This window comes from Onychostoma macrolepis, chromosome 04, assembly GCF_012432095.1.
Source record: "Onychostoma macrolepis isolate SWU-2019 chromosome 04, ASM1243209v1, whole genome shotgun sequence".
NCBI lineage: Eukaryota > Metazoa > Chordata > Actinopteri > Cypriniformes > Cyprinidae > Onychostoma > Onychostoma macrolepis.
In genome coordinates this window covers 16,954,908-16,981,037 of record NC_081158.1, presented here as the reverse complement: position 1 = coordinate 16,981,037, position 26,130 = coordinate 16,954,908, and the positions used below count along the sequence as shown (strand labels likewise).

At 37.3% G+C, this 26,130-nt stretch overlaps 1 protein-coding gene across 5 annotated transcripts in view; it reads left to right on the top strand.

Annotated features, from left to right (window-relative positions):
* celsr1a (cadherin EGF LAG seven-pass G-type receptor 1a) overlaps nucleotides 1-26,130 on the top strand; it is a 97,374-nt gene that overhangs the window by 31,553 nt on the left and 39,691 nt on the right. For 3 of the 5 annotated variants that reach the window (XM_058773763.1, XM_058773761.1, XM_058773762.1), the window contains exons 2-6: nucleotides 2,488-3,126; nucleotides 5,964-6,186; nucleotides 7,009-7,124; nucleotides 9,805-9,893; nucleotides 19,758-19,838. In XM_058773763.1, coding sequence (XP_058629746.1) covers nucleotides 2,488-3,126; nucleotides 5,964-6,186; nucleotides 7,009-7,124; nucleotides 9,805-9,893; nucleotides 19,758-19,838 — 1,148 coding nt within the window. The remainder of the gene's footprint in view (nucleotides 1-2,487; nucleotides 3,127-5,963; nucleotides 6,187-7,008; nucleotides 7,125-9,804; nucleotides 9,894-19,757; nucleotides 19,839-26,130) is intronic. The other 2 variants (XM_058773764.1, XM_058773765.1) reach the window with 1 other exon arrangement.

Below are 26,130 nucleotides of genomic sequence, written 5' to 3'. Positions count from 1 at the left end.
CACACTTAACAACTTCAAGTTAAACATCAACTTGCACACACGCTAACGCATACAAATAAAATTTATTTGGTTTATCTGAATGTTTGTGAATATGTGTGTATAATAATAAAGTTTATCATACTGAGGTAGTTTGTTGCAGCCTCATAAAGTTGATACTGTTAGATCATAAACTAATCAGTGCTTATTTTTGATTTGTGTTATCATGTTCAATGCTGTATTGTATTTTAATAGACTGTGATTTAATTCTTGTGTAGAAATGATGATACCAGTTGACAGACTTGAATAATTGATAAAGAAATATACATTGTCATGCTGTAAAGAAGTACACTTATTTTTTTAATATAACATACACATGTAAAGTTTATCTAGTGTGTTATTCAATATCACATTTAAAGTTAATCATATATAAAGATGTACTTAAGATCTACTTTAGTGGGTTAAAAAAACACTCTTAAGTTCAAATAATTTCATTTATTATATTTAAAGTAACTATAATACATTTTAATCTAATTGCAATAAATAGGCAATTAAGTGTCCAAAAACATTACATCCAGTTTGTGCTTAAGTGTACTCTTAAGTATTTTATTTAATAAGTACTTATTTTTAAAGGGTTAACACAGTTTGTTTATCCATGAGGAGGAAATGAGAGCATTTTGCATGACAACCTTTGCCTGGTTATTGACAGCAACAGAACTTTACATTGATATACAAGTGAACAGCTGACAGACTAAATATATACCGCTCTGTAATGTCAGGTGGAAAAAAAAACTTTTGTACAAAACTTGTGAATACTGACAGGATATTTTAATGTAGCGAGTGGGTTAAACTAAGACAAACATTCTTTAGAAGAAATCTAGTGAAAATTTCTGATGACTTTGAATTATTTTTGTGTAGTTTGGAATCAGAGCAAGAGCTGCTGGTGTTGTCTATGATAATACAGTGTTTAAAAACACATTTCCCCACACTGAGAGAAAAGACCTATTTATTATAGCCATCTTTCATCTCAGAACAGCACAAAAACTAGTAAATATGATATTACTATTTTGTTAGGCTGGGTGCCAGCAGACGTTTTCATTAGCATCTTGATGCTAAGATGTCACAACCAAGCTCTTGTATTTGTTGCTCATTTTAAACACAAAAGCCGAAAGAGAACACCCATAAATGTTGTTGAATTAGAAATTAGATGTGATCAATGAACAAACTGTATCAGATTCAGCCTACAACTTATAGTCAGTGCAATGTGCTTATGTCATCCTGCATAACTTAAGTGGACCAAAAACAGTGCACTACATACCAGACAGAGTTGGGAATGTGACCCATTTACTGGGAAAGGTGACTGTCCCACACCCCCTTCTCTTGTGATTTATGGCAGTGATATAATTTAGAGGCACATAACTCAGCCCAAAGACACACGACACCTCCATATTTGAAAGGTCTTAGCCACATTGTTTTGCCGGGGGTATTAATTGGATATACCACCTGTTATGCAGTTGTTCCCTTGGCAAAACAGAACAGCCAGTGTGGTATTTGTGGGAGCTTCCTGTCAAATCCATTCTCTTCACGTGAAAATTGTGAGATTCCGATCAGATGTATGGCTATGCAACTTAAGACTGCTTTAATCAGACGTTGACTATTTTATCTATACTATATTATCACAGGCAGTACTCCAGGCAACTTTGTAATGTAGTGCAATGTTATTACTTTAATATTCTGTGTGTTATGTTTCTACACTTTGTGAAGAAAAAAAACAAAACTGTTGAAATATTATTCTTTTTTTATTTTATTTTTTTTTATGTTTTACTGAAGAAAGTAATTTAGGTTTGAAACTACACAAGGTTGTATACTATCACTTTAACCATTTGGAAATTAGTGAGTTTTACAGTGTAATGTTATAAGAAAATACATAATCGTTTGTGCAAAAGTATGCCCAGTGTAGCATAAAGGATTGTTGTCTGTTGCTAAGCAATTCAACTGCCCATTTACCTCAGTGATATATGCTTTAAATCAACAATGTGGAAGCAATTGTCCTGAAAGCGTGTACTTGCTAAACATTGTCATTGAGTGTGAATCTCAGTAGTTAAAGTCATGTACAATCCCATAATAAGTATTCCAATCCTTTTTGCACTTTTGAGGAAGAAAGCATTTACAGTGTTTTACGGTTGTCAAGTTTCCATCATTTCTGAGGTTTTTACAGCATTAGTTCCAGCAGAGAAGATGAGTTTGTGTCCTGAAGCAAGATAGCAAGATGATCTGTCTAATTGTGGTGCAACTTTGTAGTAATCCTGTCTGTTAACATGCTTTCTTCTCCAACCCAAAACAGTATTTAGACTTTCTTAACATGAAAAGAGAATACTGTTATCTTCCGGAGACAGCTGGCTTCCACCTGAAGCATTCCAAAATTCCAGCATTCTAAGACTAGAAGCAGGTTGTGTTTTCATGGAATTTAAAACTGATTTATTAACAGGTGGTTGTTTTTGTCACTTTTAGATGGCGTCCACCAAGTGACAGCCTTCTGTACTCTCCGTGTGACCATCATCACTGATGAGATGCTAACGAACAGCATCACTGTCCGTCTGGAGAACATGTCCCAGGAACGATTCCTATCACCGCTACTCTCTCTATTTGCTGAAGGTGTGGCTGCGGTCCTTTCAACTAGTCGAGAAGGAGTTTTCATCTTCAACGTCCAGAACGACACAGATGTCAGTGGCAACATCCTCAATGTCACCTTCTCAGCCTTGCTTCCTGGTGGAGCTCCGGATCGCTACTTCCCTTCGGAAGAACTTCAGGAGCAAATCTACCTGAACCGAACTCTGCTACAGAAAATCTCCAGCCAAAGTGTCCTTCCATTTGATGACAACATCTGCCTACGGGAACCTTGCGAGAACTACATGAAATGCGTCTCTGTATTAAAGTTCGATAGCTCTCCACCTTTCATAGCCTCTGATACTGTTCTCTTCAGACCTATCCATCCCATTAATGGCTTGCGCTGCCGTTGTCCAGCCGGCTTTACTGGCGACTACTGTGAGACTGAGATTGACCTGTGCTACTCAGGTCCATGCCGCAACAATGCCCGCTGCCGCAGTCGAGAAGGAGGGTACACCTGCGAGTGTCTAGAGGACTTTACAGGTAAGTTTGCAAAACATTTTATGGCAAGGGGGCCCAATCATGTTCCTGGAGATCTACCTTCCTGTAAAGTTCAGCTCTAACCCTGATCATATACAACCAAATCAGCTAATTTAGATCTTCAGAAGAATTTGATGATTACATTCAGGAGTGTTCGATCAGGGCTGGAACGGAAATCTACATGTAGGTAGATCTCCAGAAACAGGATTGGGCAATATTGCATTTGTGTGTTTAGTCTGTACACTTTCAGGAATATGGTGTGGGTAGAGTGGTTTGTGGTTAGGGAGCTGTGTTTTGTCAGAAGCTGAAGGAATGTGGAGGGAGCCATAGAATAGAACTGCCAGTCATTTAGGGTAAACCACAAATAGGGAAACCACCAGAGCCACTGCCTTCAGAACCAAACTAAGGGTCTCTATGTCACAGGTGGACAAACAAGTGGGATGGTGTGTCCACCTGTGAAGGACTTATTAAGTCTTGAGCAAAGATCTTACCATGTCAAATTAAAGTTTGTGTTTAAATGACAAAACATAACATGAAAGACTTGCACAGTGATGACTATATCTGATCAGCGTCCAATTCGGAGGCTCCTCTGCCATTTCTGACCACCTCCCCCTTCTTTATCAAGGCCAATTACTCCTCTAATCATCTCCCTCAGTTCTTTGAAGGTCACAGTTCAACTCCAGATATTCTGCATCCATTATGATGGCGTTGACAGCCTGCCTCTCAACGTCTATCCTTTTCTGGCTTTCTCACATTAGAGGGAAATCGATCTGTCTATTTCCCTCCAAGAGAAAGATTATCCCAAGGAAATCAGGGGTCATTACAGGCACAGGGACTGCCATCATGTTCCCCCGCCACACATAAACACCCTTTGTCCAGATCTTGTCTGGATAATGGCTGATATATAACACTGCATGAGCTGTGTGTCCATCTTCGGTAAGGGAATTGGTGGTGCCATAGAGGAACTCTTGGATTGTCAAGTGCTTCCGTATGGAAAGCTGAGACTAAGTCAGGGCTGAAAATTTGAAATAAGGCCAGTATAGCAGCGCTCTTAAAATCCAGTCCTGGAGGGCCATTGTCCTGCAGAATTTAGTACCAATAGGGGCTTTCGCACCGGAGGAACCTTTTCATAGTTCCTAGAACTACTGGTGAAAGTATCCGCTTTTTGGCGTGTTCACACTGCAGGAACTAGGAATGGTTTTAGTTCTAGGAACTCAGTTTGGGGGAACTAAGCAGTGTTGGGGAGTAGCTAGTTACATGTTACGGAATTACATCATTTAATTACAAAATAAAAGCAATTGTAATCAGTTACAGTTACTGAGAAAAAATGTGTAATTAAATTACAGTTACTTATGAAAATGTTAAGGATTACAAAGGGGGTTACATCTGATTTTTTTCCTACACACTCCCACATACAGATTTAATTGACTTCTTTCATAAATTGCAGTGACTGCTCTAAAATATGAAACACCAATGTTTCAGAAGTTTATAACATGCTTATCTGATAACTCTTATGTTTCCTATATGGGTTTATGTATATGCTTTATTATTATTATTATTATTATTTTTTAAGATTAACTCTTTTTTTTCTAATGCATTGTTAGATCCAGTGTTTCCTGTCATAGCTATGCAAAGATTTGATTTCAAAAACAGTATCATAGCTGTTAAATTATTTCGTGTTATGATTTTAAATCTGTGTTTAACCTCAGCGTGATTTTAAAGTAAGATTTTTAAAGTAAGATTTTGTGGTGGCTGTGCTTCAAAGGGGACATCGGATGCCCATTTTCCACAAGGTGGTATGATTCATTAGGGTCTTCTTGAAATGGTCTCAGTGGTCGTGTAAAACAACACCTTTTTTACCTTGTCAAAAACAGCTCTGTTCACAGTGACTCGTTTCGGTGCATATCTCTTTACATGCTAATGAGCACTGCTCACCCTGCTTATTTTGAAAGTCTAACAGTAATCAGTGTTGAGTACTACTGTAAGGTTAAACCTGCCTGGTTAACATGTTTGAAAATGATTAACAGTTGAAAACATTAGAAATTTAGAAAAGTAATCAAAAAGTAATCAAATGTAATCAGTTACATTACTTTAATAAAGTAATTGAAAAGTTACACTACTTGTTACATTTTAAGTAGGGTAATTTGTAATCTGTACCCTATTACATTTCCAAAGTAACCTTCCCAACACTGGAACTAAGTTAGTTCCTACTTCAGAGTAGAGTCTAAAACAGTACTATGGAAACTACCAGTGACGTAAGTGTATGCTGATTGGCCAAACACATACAAAACATCAGCTATACCAGGCGTTTTTGAAAAGCAGTGTAAACAGATTTAGGCCTACTCCTCGAACATGGAAAACAGCGATAACCGACATTTAGCTATCTGTTGTCTGCAGCATTGTGTTCTTTTCTCAGCCTCGATGATAAGAAACACTGCAAGTTGTCATAGGAAATTTAGTCAGATTTTTGTGCGCTTTCTTACATTCCATCTCTGTTATCACAAATCCCATGATGCATAACAAAAACAGCTCCGATCATGGCATCCTCTATTCACTGGTTGTTGACGATGTAAATAAATACCACGCATAAACATGTGTCTATCGGTTGCTTCAGAGTTCCTGCTGCCGGTGCGAATGCAACCAGGAAAATGGCCCGAGGGGGGAATTGGTTCTCTACGAACCACCCTGTTGGCTAGTTCCTATAACTGAGTTCCTTGAACTACGTGGTGTGAAAGCTCCTTATGTAACCCATGTGTCTGTAATTTGCAAGTCATTCTGTACACCTTGATTATTTGACTTTCAGTTTACAAGTTTACTTTACTTCTGATAATCCTGTGCAGGTGAGAACTGTGAAATAGATGCCCGCTCTGGTCGCTGTGTCCCCGGGGTATGTAAAAATGGAGGTGAGTGTGTCAACCTGCTAGTGGGCGGCTTCACATGCAACTGCCCCTCTGGAGAGTATGAGAAACCTTTCTGTGAGATGACAACACGCAGCTTTCCCGGACAGTCCTTCATTACCTTCCGAGGCCTTAGACAGAGATTCCACTTCACTGTCTCCTTCATGTAAGTGATGGGCTATAATTGACAAGAAAATTGATTATGACCTCTGTGTCATGCCCCTGTTTACCTTTTTGTTACACTGACACGTCTTGCCAGAAGCTTTGCATGCTGTAAAGTGTAATTTGTTGAAGAAGTTGCATAAGGAGCCCTTGAGCTCTGTCTGGCTAGGCGGCATGCCTGGACTTATCTTCAGCTCATTCTGGGTCATACATGGATAATCCTGATGTCAAGCTCAAATCAGTTTTGCCCTTTCTGTAGAATTTCTTTTAGCCTATTAGCTGTTGGATTTATAAAGCTAGAAAGACATATGGATAATTTGTTTAAAACCGTTGTAAAGTTGAAAATTAAGGTTCTGATTTATTTAAGCAACAAATGTTGAGACAGGGTCACTAGAGAAATATTTGGGCTCCTGTGCTGAGTAAAAACAGGAAGGGCTACGTGTTGAGAGAGCACTATCAGTGTTTTTCTTTATTTGTATCTTCTTCCTGTGGTGCAGCTGGTCTCTGACTCCTCTGCCCTCTGTGCCACAGCCCAGGCATGATAGAGGTGGGATGTGCCGCCCAGGGCAGAGGAACCACTTCCTGTTTCTGGACCACTGGCCTTACGTTCACTTCCCCTCTGATTTTTTTCTTTTCCTCTCTTGATTAATAGATGTTATTTCTTCTGTCTGGCTTGGAGGTTTCTTGTAGCTCTCTTGATTTAAGTCTTGAATTCTAAGAAGTGCACTCAAACCTTGATAGATTTAAAGATTTATGAGGGGGTAGTGTAAACATTTAATAAAGCCTGTAGTTCTGGTTGTTCTGATCAATGTTTTTTTCTATCCAGGTTTGCCACAAGAGAGAGAAACGCCCTTCTTCTCTACAACGGTCGTTTTAATGAGAAACACGACTTCATAGCTGTGGAGATCATTGAGGAACAGATTCAACTCACCTTCTCAGCAGGTACGACAGTCCTATCACTGTTACAACTGAGAAGCCGGTAACACTTTAGTATTGGAAGCAATTCTCACTATTATCTAGTTGCTTATTAGCATGCGTATTACTAGCATATTGACTATTTATTAGTACTTATAAAGCACATATTCTGCATTACCATATTCTATATCCCTAATCCTACCCAATGCCTAAATGTAACCACTACATTACTAAGCAGTAATTTGGAGTTTTTCGAGGCAAAGTCGTAGTTAATAGTTAATTAATAATGAGAGTTGCACCTTAAAATAAAGTGTGACCGAAAAGCCCAGGTCAACTTAGGGTCAACATTAGTTAGCACCAAAGTTAGAGGGTGCACCGTTATTAAAACTAGCCAATATGATAAGCCAATGAATATTTTTATCTTATGGCTGATACACTAATAATCTATATGTAAAAATATGAGAAATGAGCAAGCACAAACATCCAATAGCGGCCCTCCAATAATTACCAAAAAAATCTAACATTTGCCATTAACCAATATGCAAGCTTTTGCTATGCAAGCTCGATTTCACATTGTGTGTCAGACCACAATTCATAACACAATGGAAGTACATTATAATGCTATAGCATTAATGTAAACAACAAACTATAATGTTTTCTATGGCCAGTTTTTTTCTTCTTCTTTCTTTTAGTTCAACTGCAGTTATGGCAGAGCAACAATTTGAGGAGAGTTTTGCATAGCATGTTAGATAAAGTTGTCAACATGTTTACAACTAGCTACATGAATAATAACCATCAGTTTAATCGCAAAGACATATGGATGTAACTTCATCGTCCCCTCGAGTACTGAAGTTTGTTACAACAATAATAACACACCTTAAGCATGTACAAAAGTACCATGCATTTCCAATATGTTAGCCAAGCAGTCACACATGCTTTTGTGTATTCATATAGAGTTTGTTGCTCTCTGTATGTCATATCCACTCCTGGGACAGCGCTGACAATATATAGTAACATGAGGTGACATCATGCTACGTTAAACAGCTTATTTGTGTAGCCATGTGTTAGTTAGAGAATTGCTTTAGGTGAATGTGTTTATGACAAAGGATTTATAAGTTCTAAAGTGTCCGAACCTTAATGAGGCTATGCAGTGACCCAGATGGTCTTTCCAGGAAAAGACATACACACACACACACACACACACACACACACACTTTAGCTCACAGGTGGTTATAAATAACACAAGAAGAACACAGCCCTATAATGGGACTGTTGATCTTATAGCACACATAAATCTTTCCCAGACAAAGAGAACAATGCTGTGTCATGCTGTGGAGCCTGTTTTACATGCTGTAACCCATGACACTTGTACTAAAACTGTTCTTTTGACCATTTCAGTAGTCTGGCCCACCATTCTTAGTTTTTTAGTAATTAAAGGGTGCAAGGGTAATAAACAAAGACATTAAATTAATATATAGCTTAGACGATGTTGCAATTGTTTACCAATGGGGCTACAATGATTGGTTGTTCTTTACCGATTCTTTATGAATTCCAGTAGGGGCTCCTGCCTTGGGTAAATATTCCTCTAAACCCAGTGTACATTTTTGCTCCCCTGCCCTTTGAATGAACTCCATTGATGAGAGAGAATATCTAAACAAAATTAATAGTTATTATGTTAGCAGCTTTGTGCTGTAGTCACTAAGTGACTTTATATTGGACCAGAGGTGACAAAGCCATAATTTATACAAGAAACACCTTTATCGCATACCACTCTTGGATATCTGTTTTTGTTTTATACTAATAATTGTAACTTGTTGAACATTTGTAGTAAAGTCTTTACTAACTTTTCCAACTTACACATAATTAAGATGCGGTATTAGAAACTAACTAAATGTATTTTAGTAAAAAAAAATTCAGACAGCAAATTTGAAAGATTCAAAGATTAATTTGAGCCTCTAATTTTTGGATAAATATTTAACTGCTGTTTTGTCTCAGTTTTCAACATAACTCAAGTTGTTATATATTTATATTACCACTTTCATTAGTCGTATTTAGTGTAAATATAGAGTTCTGGCATGAAACTCTAGATGGCGTAGTCCGATAGGTCTAACTCAGTCTGACCTAATGACATCATTATTACATGGCACAGCTGATTGGTTCTCTCCTGTATCGGTAGCCAATAAGATCGTTGCTCAACATTCAAATATATGACTAGTGCATGCTGTAGCAGTTTGCAGCATGCTTCAGAAACCCTCCACCTTCCCCAGCTCCACCTGAATAGATCTGCTACAGAGTGATTCATGTATGCTATGGGGGTTATTTCATGTATGTTATTCTTGCAGCAGCAGTATTTCTTACATGCTCACAGCAGCTTGTTGTGGTTGTTTTGGCAGTTGCAGATCTCTGTTCTTGCTCTGCCACCGCAGCAGCAGCGTAGCAGATCTATTCCACCAAGACCAAATACATGAACATTGTCATGTATATTACCATGCCAACACCTCTGAGAGTTGTCATGATAGGACTTTATTTGTTCAAGTTTTTGATAGCAGCTTTTATAGCTAACTAATTTTTAAAAGCTTGAATGTGTTATGCGACTTTGAAACTGTATTTTACCTACTCAAAATTTAAAGTAGCTTACATATACAATGCACATGCCTTTCTCCTATCATTCAAATTAATATTTTTGTTTCTTATCTTTCTCTCCTAGGTGAGGCTAAAACAACTGTCGCACCTTTTGTACCAGGTGGAGTTAGCGACGGCCAGTGGCATTCGGTTCAGCTTCACTACTACAACAAGGTTAGACATTAAGTCTGTTTCGCTTTTAAATGTTGGAATTGAGTTGTTACTGAAGATTCTCGCTTATTCTGTAAAAACAGGACAAGTTATAGATGTTGTTTGTTCCCACGATGGTTTTCTTACTTTCCACTTGCATCTGACCTGAGGAAGACAGGAGATTATTTAATAGCAGTTATCGGATTCTTATGTTTGACTTGCATTGCATTTCACTCAACTGGAGATTGTTTTCAAATGCTTCCACACCCAAAGGCAATAGCGTGTTAGCACAACATTACATAATTAAGTCTAAATGCACTTACTAGCATGTTTTTGCATGCGTTGCTTACTCTTCGACAAGAAGATTACGACTGAAGTTTATCTAGCGTTGCCCTCTCCATGTGAGTCTCAGAAAGACAATCTGCTAACTGGAGGCCACAGGATTCGTGTAAAGCTTCAAAAAAACTAATGCACATGGGTAACAAAAGACACAGTCGTCTTTATTTCTGTCCTGTGATTCTCGACTCTTCCAAGCCCAGAATATCAGAAACTGAATATGCCATTGTGATGTGCCAGAAGTCTTCCAGCTTGTAAGAGACTCCAACTTGAGTTTCATAAACCTGCTTTAAAGATTGTTTTCCACGTATTCTTCAAGCATATCCTTGTACTCGTATAAAGTGAGCAGTAGTTGGGAACGGAAACAATGAGGAGGTCTCAAATTTCAAGGGAGATGTTTTAATTCACTGCACAGAGGCTAATGCAGTTTTCTGTAATGGCATTAGTTGTGAAGATGTTTCAGGCTAGTTTATTGTTGGATCTTTCTAAAGATACAACAACAGGAGAATTTAAGTTATTTATAACCCTGTTGAAAAAAAAAAAAAAACAGCATATGCTGGTTAGGTATGTTTTGAAGCATGGAAACTGGTAAGCTGGTCCTGAACTGGTTGTAAACTGGTTATGAGCCGGTCCTGAGTAGGAGCTAGTTGCTTAGGACCAGGTTATAACCAAGCTTACAACCAGCTCAGGACCAGCTTAAACCAGCTCAAACCAGCTGCCATGCTTCAAAACATAGGGTAAATGTACCTATTAAGCTCACCAAAATCTACATTGAGACATTTTTAGTGCACAAGATATTGGTTTCAGTACAAAAGTTATGTTAAAATAAAATATTAATCTCTCACATAAAAATATTTAATTTTATTTTAAATTACAAAAGCATTTCAATTAAGATATACATCATATTCAAAAAGTCTGGCTGTGCTTAATGGGTACATTTTTGTACCCTTTAAGCACACCCCTGTTCCCATTAAGCTCACATCATGTTTTATTAAAAATTCTTGTTTATTTTTAGGAAAATATTTAAAGAATAATTGTAAAAATATATATTTTTTGAAGGTAATAATTAATAATAATTCCTTACATTTATATAGTGCTTTTCTAGGCACTCAAAGTGCTTTACATTGTCAATCACAAAAAAATAAAATAAACACAGAACACTAAAATCAAGCAACAAGGAATTCAATTTGATCAGTTATATATTCATAGTGAAGTGTCATTTAAGCACATTACAACATCTAGACTAGTCCACGCTCATGAACATGGATGGACACATAAACTAGCCTCATTATGAAGCCTCTTATTAAATGGATGTCAACTTATCTATAGTCTCTTAAGGCTGGAATACACTACACATTTTTTGCTCCGATTTTCCACAGATTTACAGTCTGGAGAAGCTGATGCTAGTTCCCAAAGATCAGAGCCAGTCTGCAGATTTGAGTTGACAGAATCCATGGAAAATCGATGAATTTATCTTAAAGTGACAACCATCAGTTAATATTTAAAGTCTGTTTATGAAGTATTTATATAAACGTTCAATATGGAAGAGCTTAAAGAGAGTACACTGAGCTTAATGGGAGCAGCAACAATTTTTAATAAATTTAATGTAATATTTATTAAAATGACAGGATTTTTGCTAAATAAATAGTCTAGGTCATGTATTAAGTTCATACATATTTTAATATGAACAACTTTTATTAACAATATCAATGAAATTATACTTTTTCTTATTGATGTCACACTGAAGCTGGGTGATTTTCATAGTCGTGTACCCTTTAAGCTCACCTTAAAATAATATGAAATCTTTAAAAATTACAGCACTGTAAAACGACAGACCAGCAATAAACTGTCAATTTATAATTACAATAGATGTAAAAGTACAAGCCAGTAATGCCTGTGAAGTAGTATATTAGCGTAGCTCACAATCTTATACAGCTAGTCAGCTAACTGTGTTCTGTAGCATCTGCGCTGTGTTGCTAAAATCTTTTGGATCTAATGTAATTATTTCCCACATCCAAGTTCCAGGTTATAATATGCAAAAGTCTGAACATTAATCTCTTAATTTCACAATAAGTAGTGAAACCTAACCAAAATAAAGGCTTAAACATCTAAAAAAAACGCACATTTAAGGGGCTCCTCTTTTGGTGAAAGTTTTTAGACAGCTTTCAAAATGGCTGAACACATGGAGACTCATATCTCAGTGTGCAATGATCTGAATGACTTGAAATTATAGGAGGCATATAGTAACAAACATATCAATTGGTTAAGACATCAAGTAGGATAATAAATCATTTTTTTCTTTTTATAATCTGATCTCAAAAATGGAAGTGTGCTTAATGGGTATATGAACTGGCATATGCTGTTTTTTTCAACAGGGAAAGCTATTTAACATTTTAAAATTCAATTATTATTAGTTTTTGGAACATAGGGCTGCACGATAAATCAAAATAAAATCACAATCGCAATTAGGCTAAAGCTGTGATTGTCATGCGCATCTTGTCAGTGAACCACGGTTCTGTGATCAGCAGTAAATCTCCATCTGAAGCTCTCGCGCGAAAAGCCTTTATCACTGCTTAGAATACTATGAAATATGTTGCGTGCCTTGTTCTGTGTAAGAAGCCACATCATCTCACAGAGGGATTTATTTCAATCACTCGACTGACGTTATGAAGTGAATTTGGAGTAAAAACATGTTATTAAATTTGGTGTTTTCACATGCTTTCAGATGGAGCAGCATTTACTACACAGAGCCGTAGTTTGCTGAGAAGCTACGCAAACAGTTGTCATTATCGCAAATTATATCTTCGATTTTATAATTGTGCGATTATATCGTCTGCAATTTTTTTGGCGTAGCTTGTCAGTGAACTACAGTTCTGTGTAGTAAATTATGCTCCATCTGAAAGCATGTGATGGAGATTTACTACTGATTACAGAACCGGCATTACTGACAAGATGCGCATGGCAATCGCAGCTTTTGCCTAATCACGATTGCGATTTCATTTCGATTTATTGTGCAGCCCTATTGGAACATGCATTTGAGCAAACTGCATATTAAATTACGAGTGTTTGTAGTACAAACTTGAATTATACATATTATTCTAAATCCTGGGATTTTTGTGATTTTCAAAGCATCTGGACTTACACCACACAATACACCACAGCATCATGTGATGGAGTTTTGGACCCGTATAAGTGCCATAAAATCTAGTTTAGCATACAGTGTAAATGGTTCCCTATGCAGTATACTATTTGTTATGCAGCATTTGCTTTTTTATTGTGATTGGGCACATGCTAGTTTGAAGAACTCTTTTGCCCTGCCTGAGTTGCTGTTGGTGGAACACACACGTTTACAAGGCACTATATAAACACAACTCATAGTGGATGCTGAGAAGGTGTTAGACCACCAGCCAAGGGGGAGTCCTCACACACGGCTGTGTCAAAAATACTCCACCTGCCTCCAACACACACACACACACACACACACACACACACACAGTAAAAAGTCACAGGGAGGCCAGAGACGCAGCAAGTGTGTGACAGCCTGCAGCTGTTGTCGAGTGTGCACAGTGATTTACCATAGTGAATTGTTTAAACACACACACATTGGCACAGGAGAGCCAGTCTCTGTGAGAATAACCAACAGTAGGGTCACGTTTGGAGTTGGAGGTGAAACTGTCTTGAGCCATGTCTCGTGGAGTGTGAGAACTGTCAGGAGTGGGTATACTGTCCAGATCTAAAGACATTCCTCCACAATCAGTTAATGCTTTCCCTGATTATCACCTCCACACAGCGCCAGAGAGAGGTCTGTTGGGATTTCAGAGGATTTCAGATGGAATCTGCTCATACTTTCACAACCTTTTAAGGTACCGCTGCACTTAAGGGAACTTATAGAAAGACAAATGTCTTACTCATACCTAATGCCCAGTGCTTAATTTATGGGGTCAGAGGGTGAATATATAAAAGCCTGTAGGCGGCTACATAGTAGAGTTTATGCTGTGTCAAAGAACACTGCAAATACATTCATTTTTAAAACTAATGGTGCGTCAGAAGAAAAATGCGTTTGTGAAGGTGACATTATGTAATGTGACCAAAATGTTAACTTTTTATTCACAAACACGTTTTTCCAATCAAGAATTTAAGAGAAATGTTAACTAACTTTAACCCATTTGCTGGGCAAACGTTTTACAAACTGTTGCACCGCCATGCCAAACTTGAAAGACAAAACTGACCACAGAAAAAGACAGTCTATATTAATGCCGGATATAGCTCCCCTTGTGGCAATGTTGAGAAATGTGATCTGGCACATTTTGGAGCAATATGGCTTTGTGTTTTTGTTTTTAGACATTTCAGAGTTTTGCTAAAGAAGTGGGGGTGGGTTCTGTTATCATTATGACAGCAATCTATCTGTCTGATGTTGTGCGAATATATGCTTCATTGATGATGTCACAATAAAGAAGGCAGAAAAAAACATTTTTAAAATGAAAAAGTTCTATTTTACTTAAGGGGTTGAAGAGTGAGAGATGTTTTTATTTATGAATTTGCATTGCATTTAAACCGTGTAAAATCAACATTTGACCATTAAAAATTTTTATTTTTAGGCAAGACAAAATATATGTTTATGATGCCTTGTTTCAAGAGAAGGCAGTCCTGGAATGCATTGTGATGAGGCCAAGATGGTGTACAAGGCACATGAAATGTTGGTTATATACATTCTTTATTTCATTAAATAAGCCAAATAAGCATATTAGAATGATTCCCGAAGGATCGGGAATAAATTACGTTTTAAAACATTAAAATAGAAGATGGTTGTTTTACATTATAATAATATTTCACAATATTGATGTTTTTACTGTATGTTTGATCAAATATATGCAGCCTTGGTTGAGCATAATTTAAAAAAACAACCCAATTTTATGATTATTAGAGTATGCCAGTGTAACAACATCAGACTATTGGAATCCATGTTCAAATCATTGCGTGCTTCTGTATTTACAGTGACTGCACACATTGCAGTTCTCACAGTTAATTTCAGACCTTTCAATTTTCCTGCAGCTTAGAACTGGATTCCAGCTTAGTGCTCATTACGTACTGGATAAATATCACAGACACTAATCTAAATTCCCAGACACCCCCATATAACTCTGTAACTGAGTTTTAGCTGTTAAGACAAGTGCAAGATATTTTTGTATGCAGATAATACTTTATGAAGATTAACTTTAATACTTATTAATGGACAAATAAATGTAGTTTGGCCTTGTGACATTGCTATTTTGTAAAAATAATAAACTTCATGTGTGCATCATTGTGTACTAAATAAAAACATACAGCATGATTCAGAAAACCTGAATTCAGTTCAACTTGGCTTCATTTCTAAATCACTTTTAAGAATGAGATCAAAGCACAATGGTTCACAAAGCAGCTTAACAGGGTGGCAGTGCTTAGGGCCACAGTGAGTAAATCTAAAAAAAAAAATCTGGTAAAGAATAAATCATCCTCTGTTTTAACATGCTAAATAACTTGTCCTAAACAGTCTAGAGAATTGCACTGTATTGGAAGTAAAGTGAGTGGATTTAGGGTATAAAGGCAAGCTAACAGCATGCAGATCAAAGTAAAGAGAGCCAGCTCACATTTAATTTAGCCTACGGATGGGTGTAACGGAAGCAGGCAGGTTTACTGGGAGGTCATGAACTGTAGATGCTGGAAAACGTTCATTTTGTGGAATTTACCGTTCCTTTTATATATTTTTTCCATATACACACATACAGGTGCTGGTCATATAATTAGAATATCATCAAAAAGTTGATTTATTTCACTAATTCCATTCAAAAAGTGAAACTTGTATATTATATTCATTCATTACACACAGACTGATATATTTCAAATGTTTATTTCTTTTAATTTTGATGATTAGAGCTTACAGCTCATGAAAGTCAAAAATCAGTATCTCAAAATATTAGAATATTACTTAAGACCAATACAAAGAAAGGATTTTTAGAAATCTTGGCCAACTGAAAAGTATGAAAATGAAAAGTATGAGCATGTACAGCACTCAATACTTAGTTGGGGCTCCTTTGCCTGAATTACTGCAGCAATGCGGCGTGGCATGGAGTCGATCAGTCTGTGGCACTGCTCAGGTGTTATGAGCCCAGGTTGCTCTGATAGTGGCCTTCAGCTCATCTGCATTGTTGGGTCTGGTGTCTCTCATCTTCCTCTTGACAATACCCCATAGATTCTCTATGGGGTTCAGGTCAGGCGAGTTTGCTGGCCAATCAAGCACAGTAACACTATGGTCATTGAACCAGCTTTTGGTACCTTTGGCAGTGTGGGCAGGTGCCAAGTCCTGCTGGAAAATGAAATCAGCATCTCCATAAAGCTTGTCAACAGAAGGAAGCATGAAGTGCTCTAAAATTTCCTGGTAGATGGCTGCATTGACTGTGGACATGAGAAAACACAGTGGACCAACACCAGCAGATGACATGGCAGCCCAAATCATCACTGACTGTGGAAACTTAACACTGGACTTCAAGCAACATGGATTCTGTGCTTCTCCACTCTTCCTTCAGACTCTGGGACCTTGATTTCCAAATGAAATGTAAAATTTACTTTCATCTGAAAAGAGGACTTTGGACCACTGAGCAACAGTCCAGTTCTTTTTCTCCACAGCCCAGGTAAGATGCTTCTGACGTTGTCTCTGGTTCAGAAGTGGCTTGGTAGCCCTTTTCCTGAAGACGTCTAAGCGTGGTGACTCTTGATGCACTGACTCCAGCTTCAGTTCTCTCCTTGTGAAGCTCACACAAGTGTTTGAATCGGCTTTGCTTGACTGTATTCTCAAGCTTGTGGTCATCCCTGTTGCTTGTGCACCTTTTCCTACCCAAATTCTTCCTTCCAGTCAACTTTGCATTTAATATGCTTTGATACAGCACTCTGTAAACAGCCACACCTTTCAGTAATGACCTTCTGTGACTTAGCCTCTTTGTGGAGGGTGTCAATGTTCGTCTTCTGGATCATTGCCAAGTCAGCAGTCTTCCCCATTATTGTGGTTTCAAAGAACAAGAGATACCCAGAATTTATACTGTAGGGATGGTCATTTATTCAAACTCAAATGTAAATATTCTAATATTTTGAGATACTGATTTTTGACTTTCATGAGCTGTAAGCTCTAATCATCAAAATTAAAAGAAATAAACATTTGAAATATATCAGTCTCTGTGTAATGAATGAATATAATATACAAGTTTCACTTTTTGAATGGAATTAGTGAAATAAATCAACTTTTTGATGATATTCTAATTATATGACCAGCACCTGTAATATAATTAGTTATTTGAGTCATAAATTCAAGTGTAGTGAATCAGATGCACTGTGAACACATAAAAAAATAAAATAAAAAAATAATTGTGTTTACTTAACAGAGCATGTTATACCACAGCGAGAGATGACAGGTGTCAAACATATATGAAAGAGTAAACTGGTTACCCTTTATTGGGAATTATTTTGTGTTACTTAATTTATCCATGTCATTCAAAAGGCAAACTGCTTGATTTTGGATGCATACATGCTAAACCTTTCATAGAAGAACAAGTTTATTTGACACCAAGTTTGTCTGTTTGGGTTGAAAGCACCTGAATATCCTCAAAAAAGTAGATTTATTGTAGTGCATAATTGGTATAAAAATAATACATCTAAATGTTATCGATAACATACAACCTAAATTCCGGAAATGTTGGAACGTTTTTTTTTTTTAAGTTTGAATAAAATGACAACTAAAAGACTTTCAAATCACATGAGCCAATATTTTATTCACAATAGAACATAGAGAGCATAACAAATGTTTAAACGGAGAAATTTTACACTTTCATCCACTAAATGAGCCCATTTCAAATTTGATGCCTGCTACAGGTCTAAAAAAAGTTGGCACAGGGCAACAAAGGGCTGAAAAATCAAGACATTTTAAAAAGATTCAGCTGGGAGAACATCTAGCAACTAATTAAGTTAACTGACATCAGGTCTGTAACATTATTAGCTATAAAAGGGATGTCTTAAAGATAGGCAGAGGCTCTCCAATCTGTGAAAGAGTGCGTAAAAACATTGTGGAATACTTTAAAAACAATGTTACTCAACGTCAAATTGCAAAGGCTTTACAAATCTCATCATCTGCAGTGCATAACATCATCAAAAGATTCAGAGAAACTGGAGAAATCTCTTTGCGTAAGGGACAAGGCCAAAGACCTTTGTTGGATACTTGTGGTCTTCGGGCCCTCAGATGACACTGCATCACTCATCGGCATGATTCTATCATTGACATTACTAAATAGGCCCAGGAATACTTCCAGAAACCACTGTCGGTAAACACAATCCGCCGTTGTGTCCTCCAGGCTAAAGAGGAGGGAGACCTTCCAGTGTGTTATCCAGAGCAACATATGCTCCCCTCCAGATGACGTTTATTTCAGGGAAGGCCTTGTGTATTTCAGCAGGACAATGCAAAACCACATACTGCAGCTATTACAACAGCATGGCTTCGTAGTAGAAGAGTCCGGGTGCTGAATTGGCCTGCCTTCAGTTCAGATCTTTCACCTATAGAGAACATTTGGTGCATCATTAAACGAAAAATATGTCAAAGATGACCACAAACTCTTCAGCAGCTGGAAACCTATATCAGGCAAGAATGGGACCAAATTCCAACACCAAAACTACAGAAACTAATAACTTCGATGCCCAGACGTCTTCAAACTGTTTTGAAAAGAAGAGGAGATGCTACACCATGGTAAACATGCCCCCATCCCAACTATTTTGAGACCTGTAGCAGGCATCAAATTTGAAATTAGCTCATTTTGTGCATGAAATTGTAAAATTTATCAGTTTAAACATTTGTTATATTCTCTATGTTCTATTGTGAATAAAATATTGGCTCATGTGAAATTCTTCAAGTTTTCATTTTATTAAAATTTAAAAAACGTCTCAACACTTCTGGAATTCGGGTTGTAATTAGCATATATGTAGCATAGCTGCCACTAGAACTTGTTCAAACATAAGTGGCATTTCTGCCTTGATAACACAACTAAAAAAATATTTTTAGCAAATTAAATTAAAATGCGCACCTTCGTAAGTCTTGTATAAACATACACATCACAACATTTAGCATGTGCTCAAGGTATTTTTTAATTCAAATAAGAAAGTTAAGTTTCAATCAGAGAAAAGTTACATTTTGATCAGATCTAAAGCTCAGTCAGAGATTTACATGAAGGCTTATCAGTCTGATTAAGCTATCAATCTGTTTATTAATGGATTGTTTGCTTGCATGTAAACATAGCTTTTGATGACTAAACATCGACACAAAAGTATAAGGGGAAGTAAGTGGAACTTAACATTAGTCCGTGGTTGTGTTAGTAAGCTGGTTTTGCAGCACACAGACATTTCTGTTAAATGTTATAGTGCTTTGGGGCTGATTTTACTAGCGTCTGCTGCTACTTTAAAAGGGCTCTCAACATCTGTGGGGTTGAAGGGCTTCATCATACATTCTAATCGCCGCTTTTTCTCCCGTGGTCTACGCAGGACAGCCTGCACCTGCTGGACTCCAGTGGGGTGCTGCGCGTCCATCTCTATACCGCCTGGCTGGAGCTCACTCATAAGGAGGTACCGTATCCAGTGACCTAGCGTAGCTCTGCGGTGGCGGTTCTTGCTATCCTTCCGGTCTCAGGGTCCGCATTTACAAAGCATCTCGGAGTCTCCCGGGCTGCTTTCGGATCAGTTCTTTGCTCGGTTATATAGAGACAAAGGGCAGCATTGGCAGGAGGCAATCAAATCCTAAATCTGCTCCTGTAGTTTGAGAAGCTTTGTGAATACAGACCCACATCTTCTTCTCTGACTCCAACAGCTTGTATCTGTGTCCAAAGAGATTCATTAGTAGGGATGGGAATCACAAGGAAATTTACGATCGAGCTCAGTTTCCACTTTGAGAGTTTGTTGGTGCTTCCATTAAAGTGCCCCTATTATGGGTTGTGAAAGGTTCATATTTTGGTTTTGGGAGTCCCCTACAACAGGTTAACATGCATGTGAGGTCAAAAAACACTTTCATTTTCTTATAATATGCATTTATCTTTACCTTATTTGATCAACGACTCCAAAACGATTTGTTCAACGATTAATTTTTACAAACCCCACCTTTGCGTGACGCTAATCTGAGGTGATTGGTCCGATTGGTCGATTTCATTTAAAGCAGTGTTTGTGAGCTCAGTGCTGCTTTGTGTACAGTCGTTACCGGGGAAACAGCTATTTTTTTACACTCCAAAAGCAGCACCTAGTGGCAAAGAATAAATTTTCATTCAGACCAACGCAAAAATCAAGTTTTCTTGATTTGTCTGTGCGTGCGACAAGTGGGAAGGCAATATGCTAATGTTTCATGTTGATGTCAACACGAAACGGCTTGGGATCCGTTTTAAAAACGTTTCAATGATTCAGAGTCTACTTTTTCTTTTGAGAGACAATAACTTTATACACAGTGCACTTTCAGATTTAAAACTTTGCTGGATGTTTTCATTCACTTAGAGCTGTGTTACACACTGCAATAAATTTAAAGAGGTATTAATTCATTTTGTTTTAACAATTTGTTGCAGAACAAATTGGGATCAGTGAGAGTAGGCATTAAAGTTGGCATATCTTGAGGTATTTGATAAATCCTTAATTGCATTTGTAATATTGTAATAAGGTTAATCAACTTCCAGTTGTGTGTCAACACGAGGAAAATGTGTTTCTTGTATTTCACTCTATCCTGTATTCTATGAACACAAATTTTTTTCAGTGTGCGAGAAATACAGGAAGTTGGATGGAGTGTTGAAATGGAGGCTTGCTCATATTGAGGGCAGCCACTCCAACCCAAACGAGACTGATGTGGTATGCAGATATATTCTATTTTTGTCACCATAGGTCAGCTCAGGTAACTACAAAAACAAGGTTAATTTCTGTAGGAATATTGAATGTAGGAATATTGTGAAACTTTTCCCATATGGAAAACCAGTGTGTCTCCACCACATGGAAAAGGTGTTGGGATCACCCAGATGCTTTAAAGAGGGAAATGGGTCAGGAGAGAGGATGAGACACACACAGTGAGTAAGCACTTCACACCCTGTAGAGGAAGGAAGAATGACATCATGACACTCCGTGCAGCTATAAAGAGCTGCAGCTTTTTAAAATCTCTGCATGAAGAGGGTACTTATAGAAGACATGACGCAGTTGACTGAGTTCTTGTAGTTGACTGAATTCTTGTGGTCTGTAGCTTTGAATTTGAGTTTGTGGATATTTGACAATTTGTGTAAACCAAACCAATCCAAAAGGTCTCAGCTTTTCCAAATCTTAGGTGTGCACTGTAACTAAATGTGATGTTCAGGTGACTAGCTCCAGGTGACAAGCTCAAAAATTGTATCCGGATCAGTGTGTCAAAGAGCAAAGATGGCAGAATTCTAAACACTTACTTCATGCGTCAACCAAGCAACTGCTATTTAGGTTAATTGTAATGCTTAGAGCTTTACCCAGGTATTATTGACTTCTTTGTTTATCTCAAAATGTGTGTAGAACGTGACAAACTCCTTAATGTCCTGAATGTTTCAGACTGATTTCTCATGAGCTAAGGTCCTGTATCATATCTTCCTCACAGAGCTATGGATTAGAGAAGAATTAGTATGTGACGTTTACCTTTACAGTACATACGATTCATCCAGTCACTCAGGATAAGTACAAATGATCTAAAGTTCAAAATCAATCGTTCACGTAAAGCTGTTTTTTGTTGTTTTACCTTCAGTCAGTAGTGAGATAATTGGCCCAGTGTATGAGGAGATTAGTGGTGAGTTAGTGTCAAGACGATGAAATTCATGTCAAGGGATTTTATCAAGAATGACTGCCGATTTCTACGGTTTGTAGATCTTCTTCCGCCCGCTATTCAGCTGTCATTCACTTCAGAAAGCTCTCGCCAGAGGAATGCACTCAAGCAGAATGTACGATCTGGCCTGTTTTACTTTAGAACAGACCGTTATGACCTACTCATTCATGATACTGTGGTGTACAGGAGAAGGTCAGATTCTGTGAAGTCTGGGCACTTTTGGAGAACAAATCAATGATTGTACCCATTAGAGTTCATAGGCGAAGTTTCGGGAGTTCTTTTTCTCCAGTATTTATATATACATCAATGTGTGACCCTGGCACGTATTTTTTACGTTGATATAGGCACGAATTGCTGTGTTTTTATTACGTTGCTTCAGGTGCGCATTGCGGTGGTTCATAATTGAAATATATGGGGAGTGCAGCTTAAAGTTCTATCGTGTTGGAAATATCCCCTACAACAAACCAAACCCTAAACCTACCTGATAGTGTTAACAAATGCAAAACTGCTATAAAAAACGGATTTGTTGATGCAACCGTGAACTTCCTTATATGCAGGTTTGAACTGTTTTGTGGAACCAGTCAAACTCCATACTGCGTGAGCTACTGAACAAACCAACTGAAAATAAAAACCCATACATATGAAGCTGGATATGTGACGCTAACGTTCACAAGTATCAGTTTTCAAATGTCGCAGGCTCGCAGCATGTTAACATTGTTTTGAATTCATAACATGATATTCCTCGAGTAGGCTAATTGTGTGAAAATTTGGCTTTATTAATTGAAACTGTGGACCTGCAAATCATCCTTTGTCTGAAAAAGAACAAAAGTTGTCAGAGTTTTACTGCCTCTAATATTTATTTCAACTGGAAAATGCAGCGATTCGTATGTATAGGTATGTTTTTTCAGTTTTGCAGAAATGTATTTAGAGGCACATATTTCCAATGAGAATTGTTTGCTTTTAGTTATAATATTCTGCACATTAAGATGGGATATGAATTAAAAATAATGCTATCTATTATAGTGTAGTAGTTTGTTGGTAACACTTTAGTATAGGGACCAATTCTCACTATTAACAAGTTGTTTATTAGCATGCCTATTATTAACATATTGGCTGTTTATTAGTATTTATAAAGCACATATTGTGCATGACCATATTCTACATCCCTAATCCTACCCAAAATGTAAACTTAACAACTACCTTACTATTAATTTAAGATTTTTTAAAGATTTTTTTTTTTTTGAGGCAAAGTCATGGTTTGTTAATAGCGAGAATTGCACCTTTAAAAAAGTGTGACCAGTTTGTATAATCTGTACTGGCCAAAATCTGTACGATCTTCTTATAATTCAGAATGCATCATAGTTTTGGGGTTTGGTCTATCCAGACTGTAAAGAGTTTTATAATGTGACATGAATGTCTTCAGTAACCTGTTTGGTGAGGAGAAGTGGACAGCACCTGAAATAAGAGAGGGCTTTGTACCTGCACACTTTTCCTTCTTAAAGGCGAGTTTTGTGGATTACGCACATAGTGCGGGACAAAAGCACACGTCCATCTCTTACCGTCTGGAGCACGGCTGAGCATTGATAAATGAGATGTGTTATTGAGACACATGAGTTTAAAAGTGGTCCCCATGTCCCGTAGGCCAGCCGACAACACCGTGCTATGTGTATGTCCTGAGGGCTTGTGTGTGTGTGTGTGTGTGTGAACTAGGGCCAGTTCCCTTGAATTATTCACAGCTCTAGGTTTACACAGCCAGAGGGCAGGTGAGGTAATGCTGTTTGATAGTGAAGGAGATCAGTGTGACAAAGACACCCCCTCCCGTACAACATTTATACACAGATGGATTCTGCCATGACACCTGCACTAGACGCAATTCCACAGAGGAGAGAAAGAAAGTTTGGGTGTGTGTATGTGTGTTGTGGAAATAAATAGCAAATTTCCTTAATAATACAAATGAAAGCATCTCTTAAGCTAGACTTCCTGTATTGTAAAAATGTCCTTCATGACCCTTTAGAGTGTGTGTGTGTGTGTGCATGTTTATGTGGTTTATGAGGGCACAAATTTGTATAATGACATGGGTATGACATAGGAATTACAATGTGAAGGTGATTTATGAGGACACTTTTGGCGTCCCCGTAATTCAAAAAGCTTATAAATCATACAGAATGAGAAATGCACAATTTCCTGTGAGGGGTAGGTTTAGGTGTAGGGCAATAGAAAATACGGTTTGTACAGTATAAAAACCATTACGCTTGTTGAAAGTCCCATAAATCACAAAAACCAACGTGTGTGTGTGTGTCTGTGTTTATATGTATATATTTTATATATAGGAATGTTTTTCAGAAGAAAAGCAGAAATTAAAAATATTTTGTAAATACAGTAAAATTCAGTTAAAATAATAATAATAATCAAGCCATGCTTTCCACACAGTTTCTCACTTAAATGAACACATGAGAGGATTTAAATATATGAAATAGTGTAATACTTTAATTACTAATTTAATATTAATTATTTAAAGAAGAGATACTCTTAAAATCTTAAAGTTTAAAAAAGTTGTGACACAAAGAATGGGCTTAAAATTAGAAAAAGGCAAAAAAGAACAGTTTAACATACCCACATTCACAGCTCTGAGAAAGCTGTCATACCTGAATATATTTCACAAGTAATGCAAAAGTGTAAGATGACTCTGTCATCAGTTTTTTCATGGTGTTTTGTAGTTTTGTGTGTAACCCAATCTGTTGATTGACATTCTGCACTAATCCCTCATAACACAGTTGTCTTCCCATTTAACTGACAGGCCAGTGGCAGCAGCGGCGGATTTATCTGAAAGCTGAGCGGTTTTACCTGAACTCCAGGGCTTCCACACAACCGTTACTGTCAAACCCAAGCTCAATTTGCCCCTCTGGGGAAAACACAAGCCATTTAGGGCCGTTTACAGTCGTGTTCTCCTGTACTGACTTGTGTTAGCAGTCGAAACACTGAGAAACATGGTTGTGAAGGTAGACTCAGGGCACGTTCGCATATTGGTGATTGATTCTTACTCTTGTGCTTGTAGTACACTGGATGGGCTGAACAGTACATGTCCAGAACAGATCATTTGAGAATGTGAAACTTAAGAATCTTGCTCAGAGCAGAAACACTGATGTACCCTTAAGACTGCAATTTTGATCTCTGTAAGTGAGATATCAGATGTACAATGTGCCCAAACAGTGCCAAACATCTCTAGAGCAAGTTTCTCATAGAGTTGTGCCAGGCCCGTTTGGCTTTATTAATATTGCTGATGGATTAGGAAATTGAACACAACTTCATTTGTGATTAAGGAGAAATGTTCTTTTTTTTCCCCTGCTTTTTTTAAGATCTATCTATCTATCTATCTATCTATCTATCTATCTATCTATCTATCTATCTATCTATCTATCTATCTATCTATCTATCTATCTATCTATCTATCTATCTGTCTATCTGTCTGTCTGTCTGTCTGTCTGTCATTTATTAGAATAATACACTACTGGTCAAAAGTTTTTGGACAGTACAATTTTTAATGTTTTTTAAAATAATTATTTTCTGCTCACCAAGCCTGCATTATTTTTTATCCATATTACAGCAAAAGCAGTAATATTGTGAAATATTTGTACTATTTAAAATAACTACTTTCTATTTGAATATATTTTAAAATGTAATTTATTCCTGTGATCAAAGCTAAATTTTCAGCGTCATTACTAATATCAAAAATAACAAATATAAAATATGTATATATATATATATATATATATATATATATATATATATATAAAATTGTAATTTAGTTTCAGTATAGTATTGGTGGACTCGAGAGGATGCTTTGTTTTTTTTTTTTGTGTGTGTGTGTGTATTAGAATATGTAAATCTAGAACATCTCGTTGATTTCGAAAGAACATGAAAATCCTGTTTTCCGTGATATGAATCTTTGTAAAGCAATTCTTTTTTTCATACTTCCCCCCTGGTCTGTTCGGGTGAAATGAAGGTTTGAGCGAGCCTCTCTCTCTGACCTCATCCTCTGTCAGGAGCTGTTGG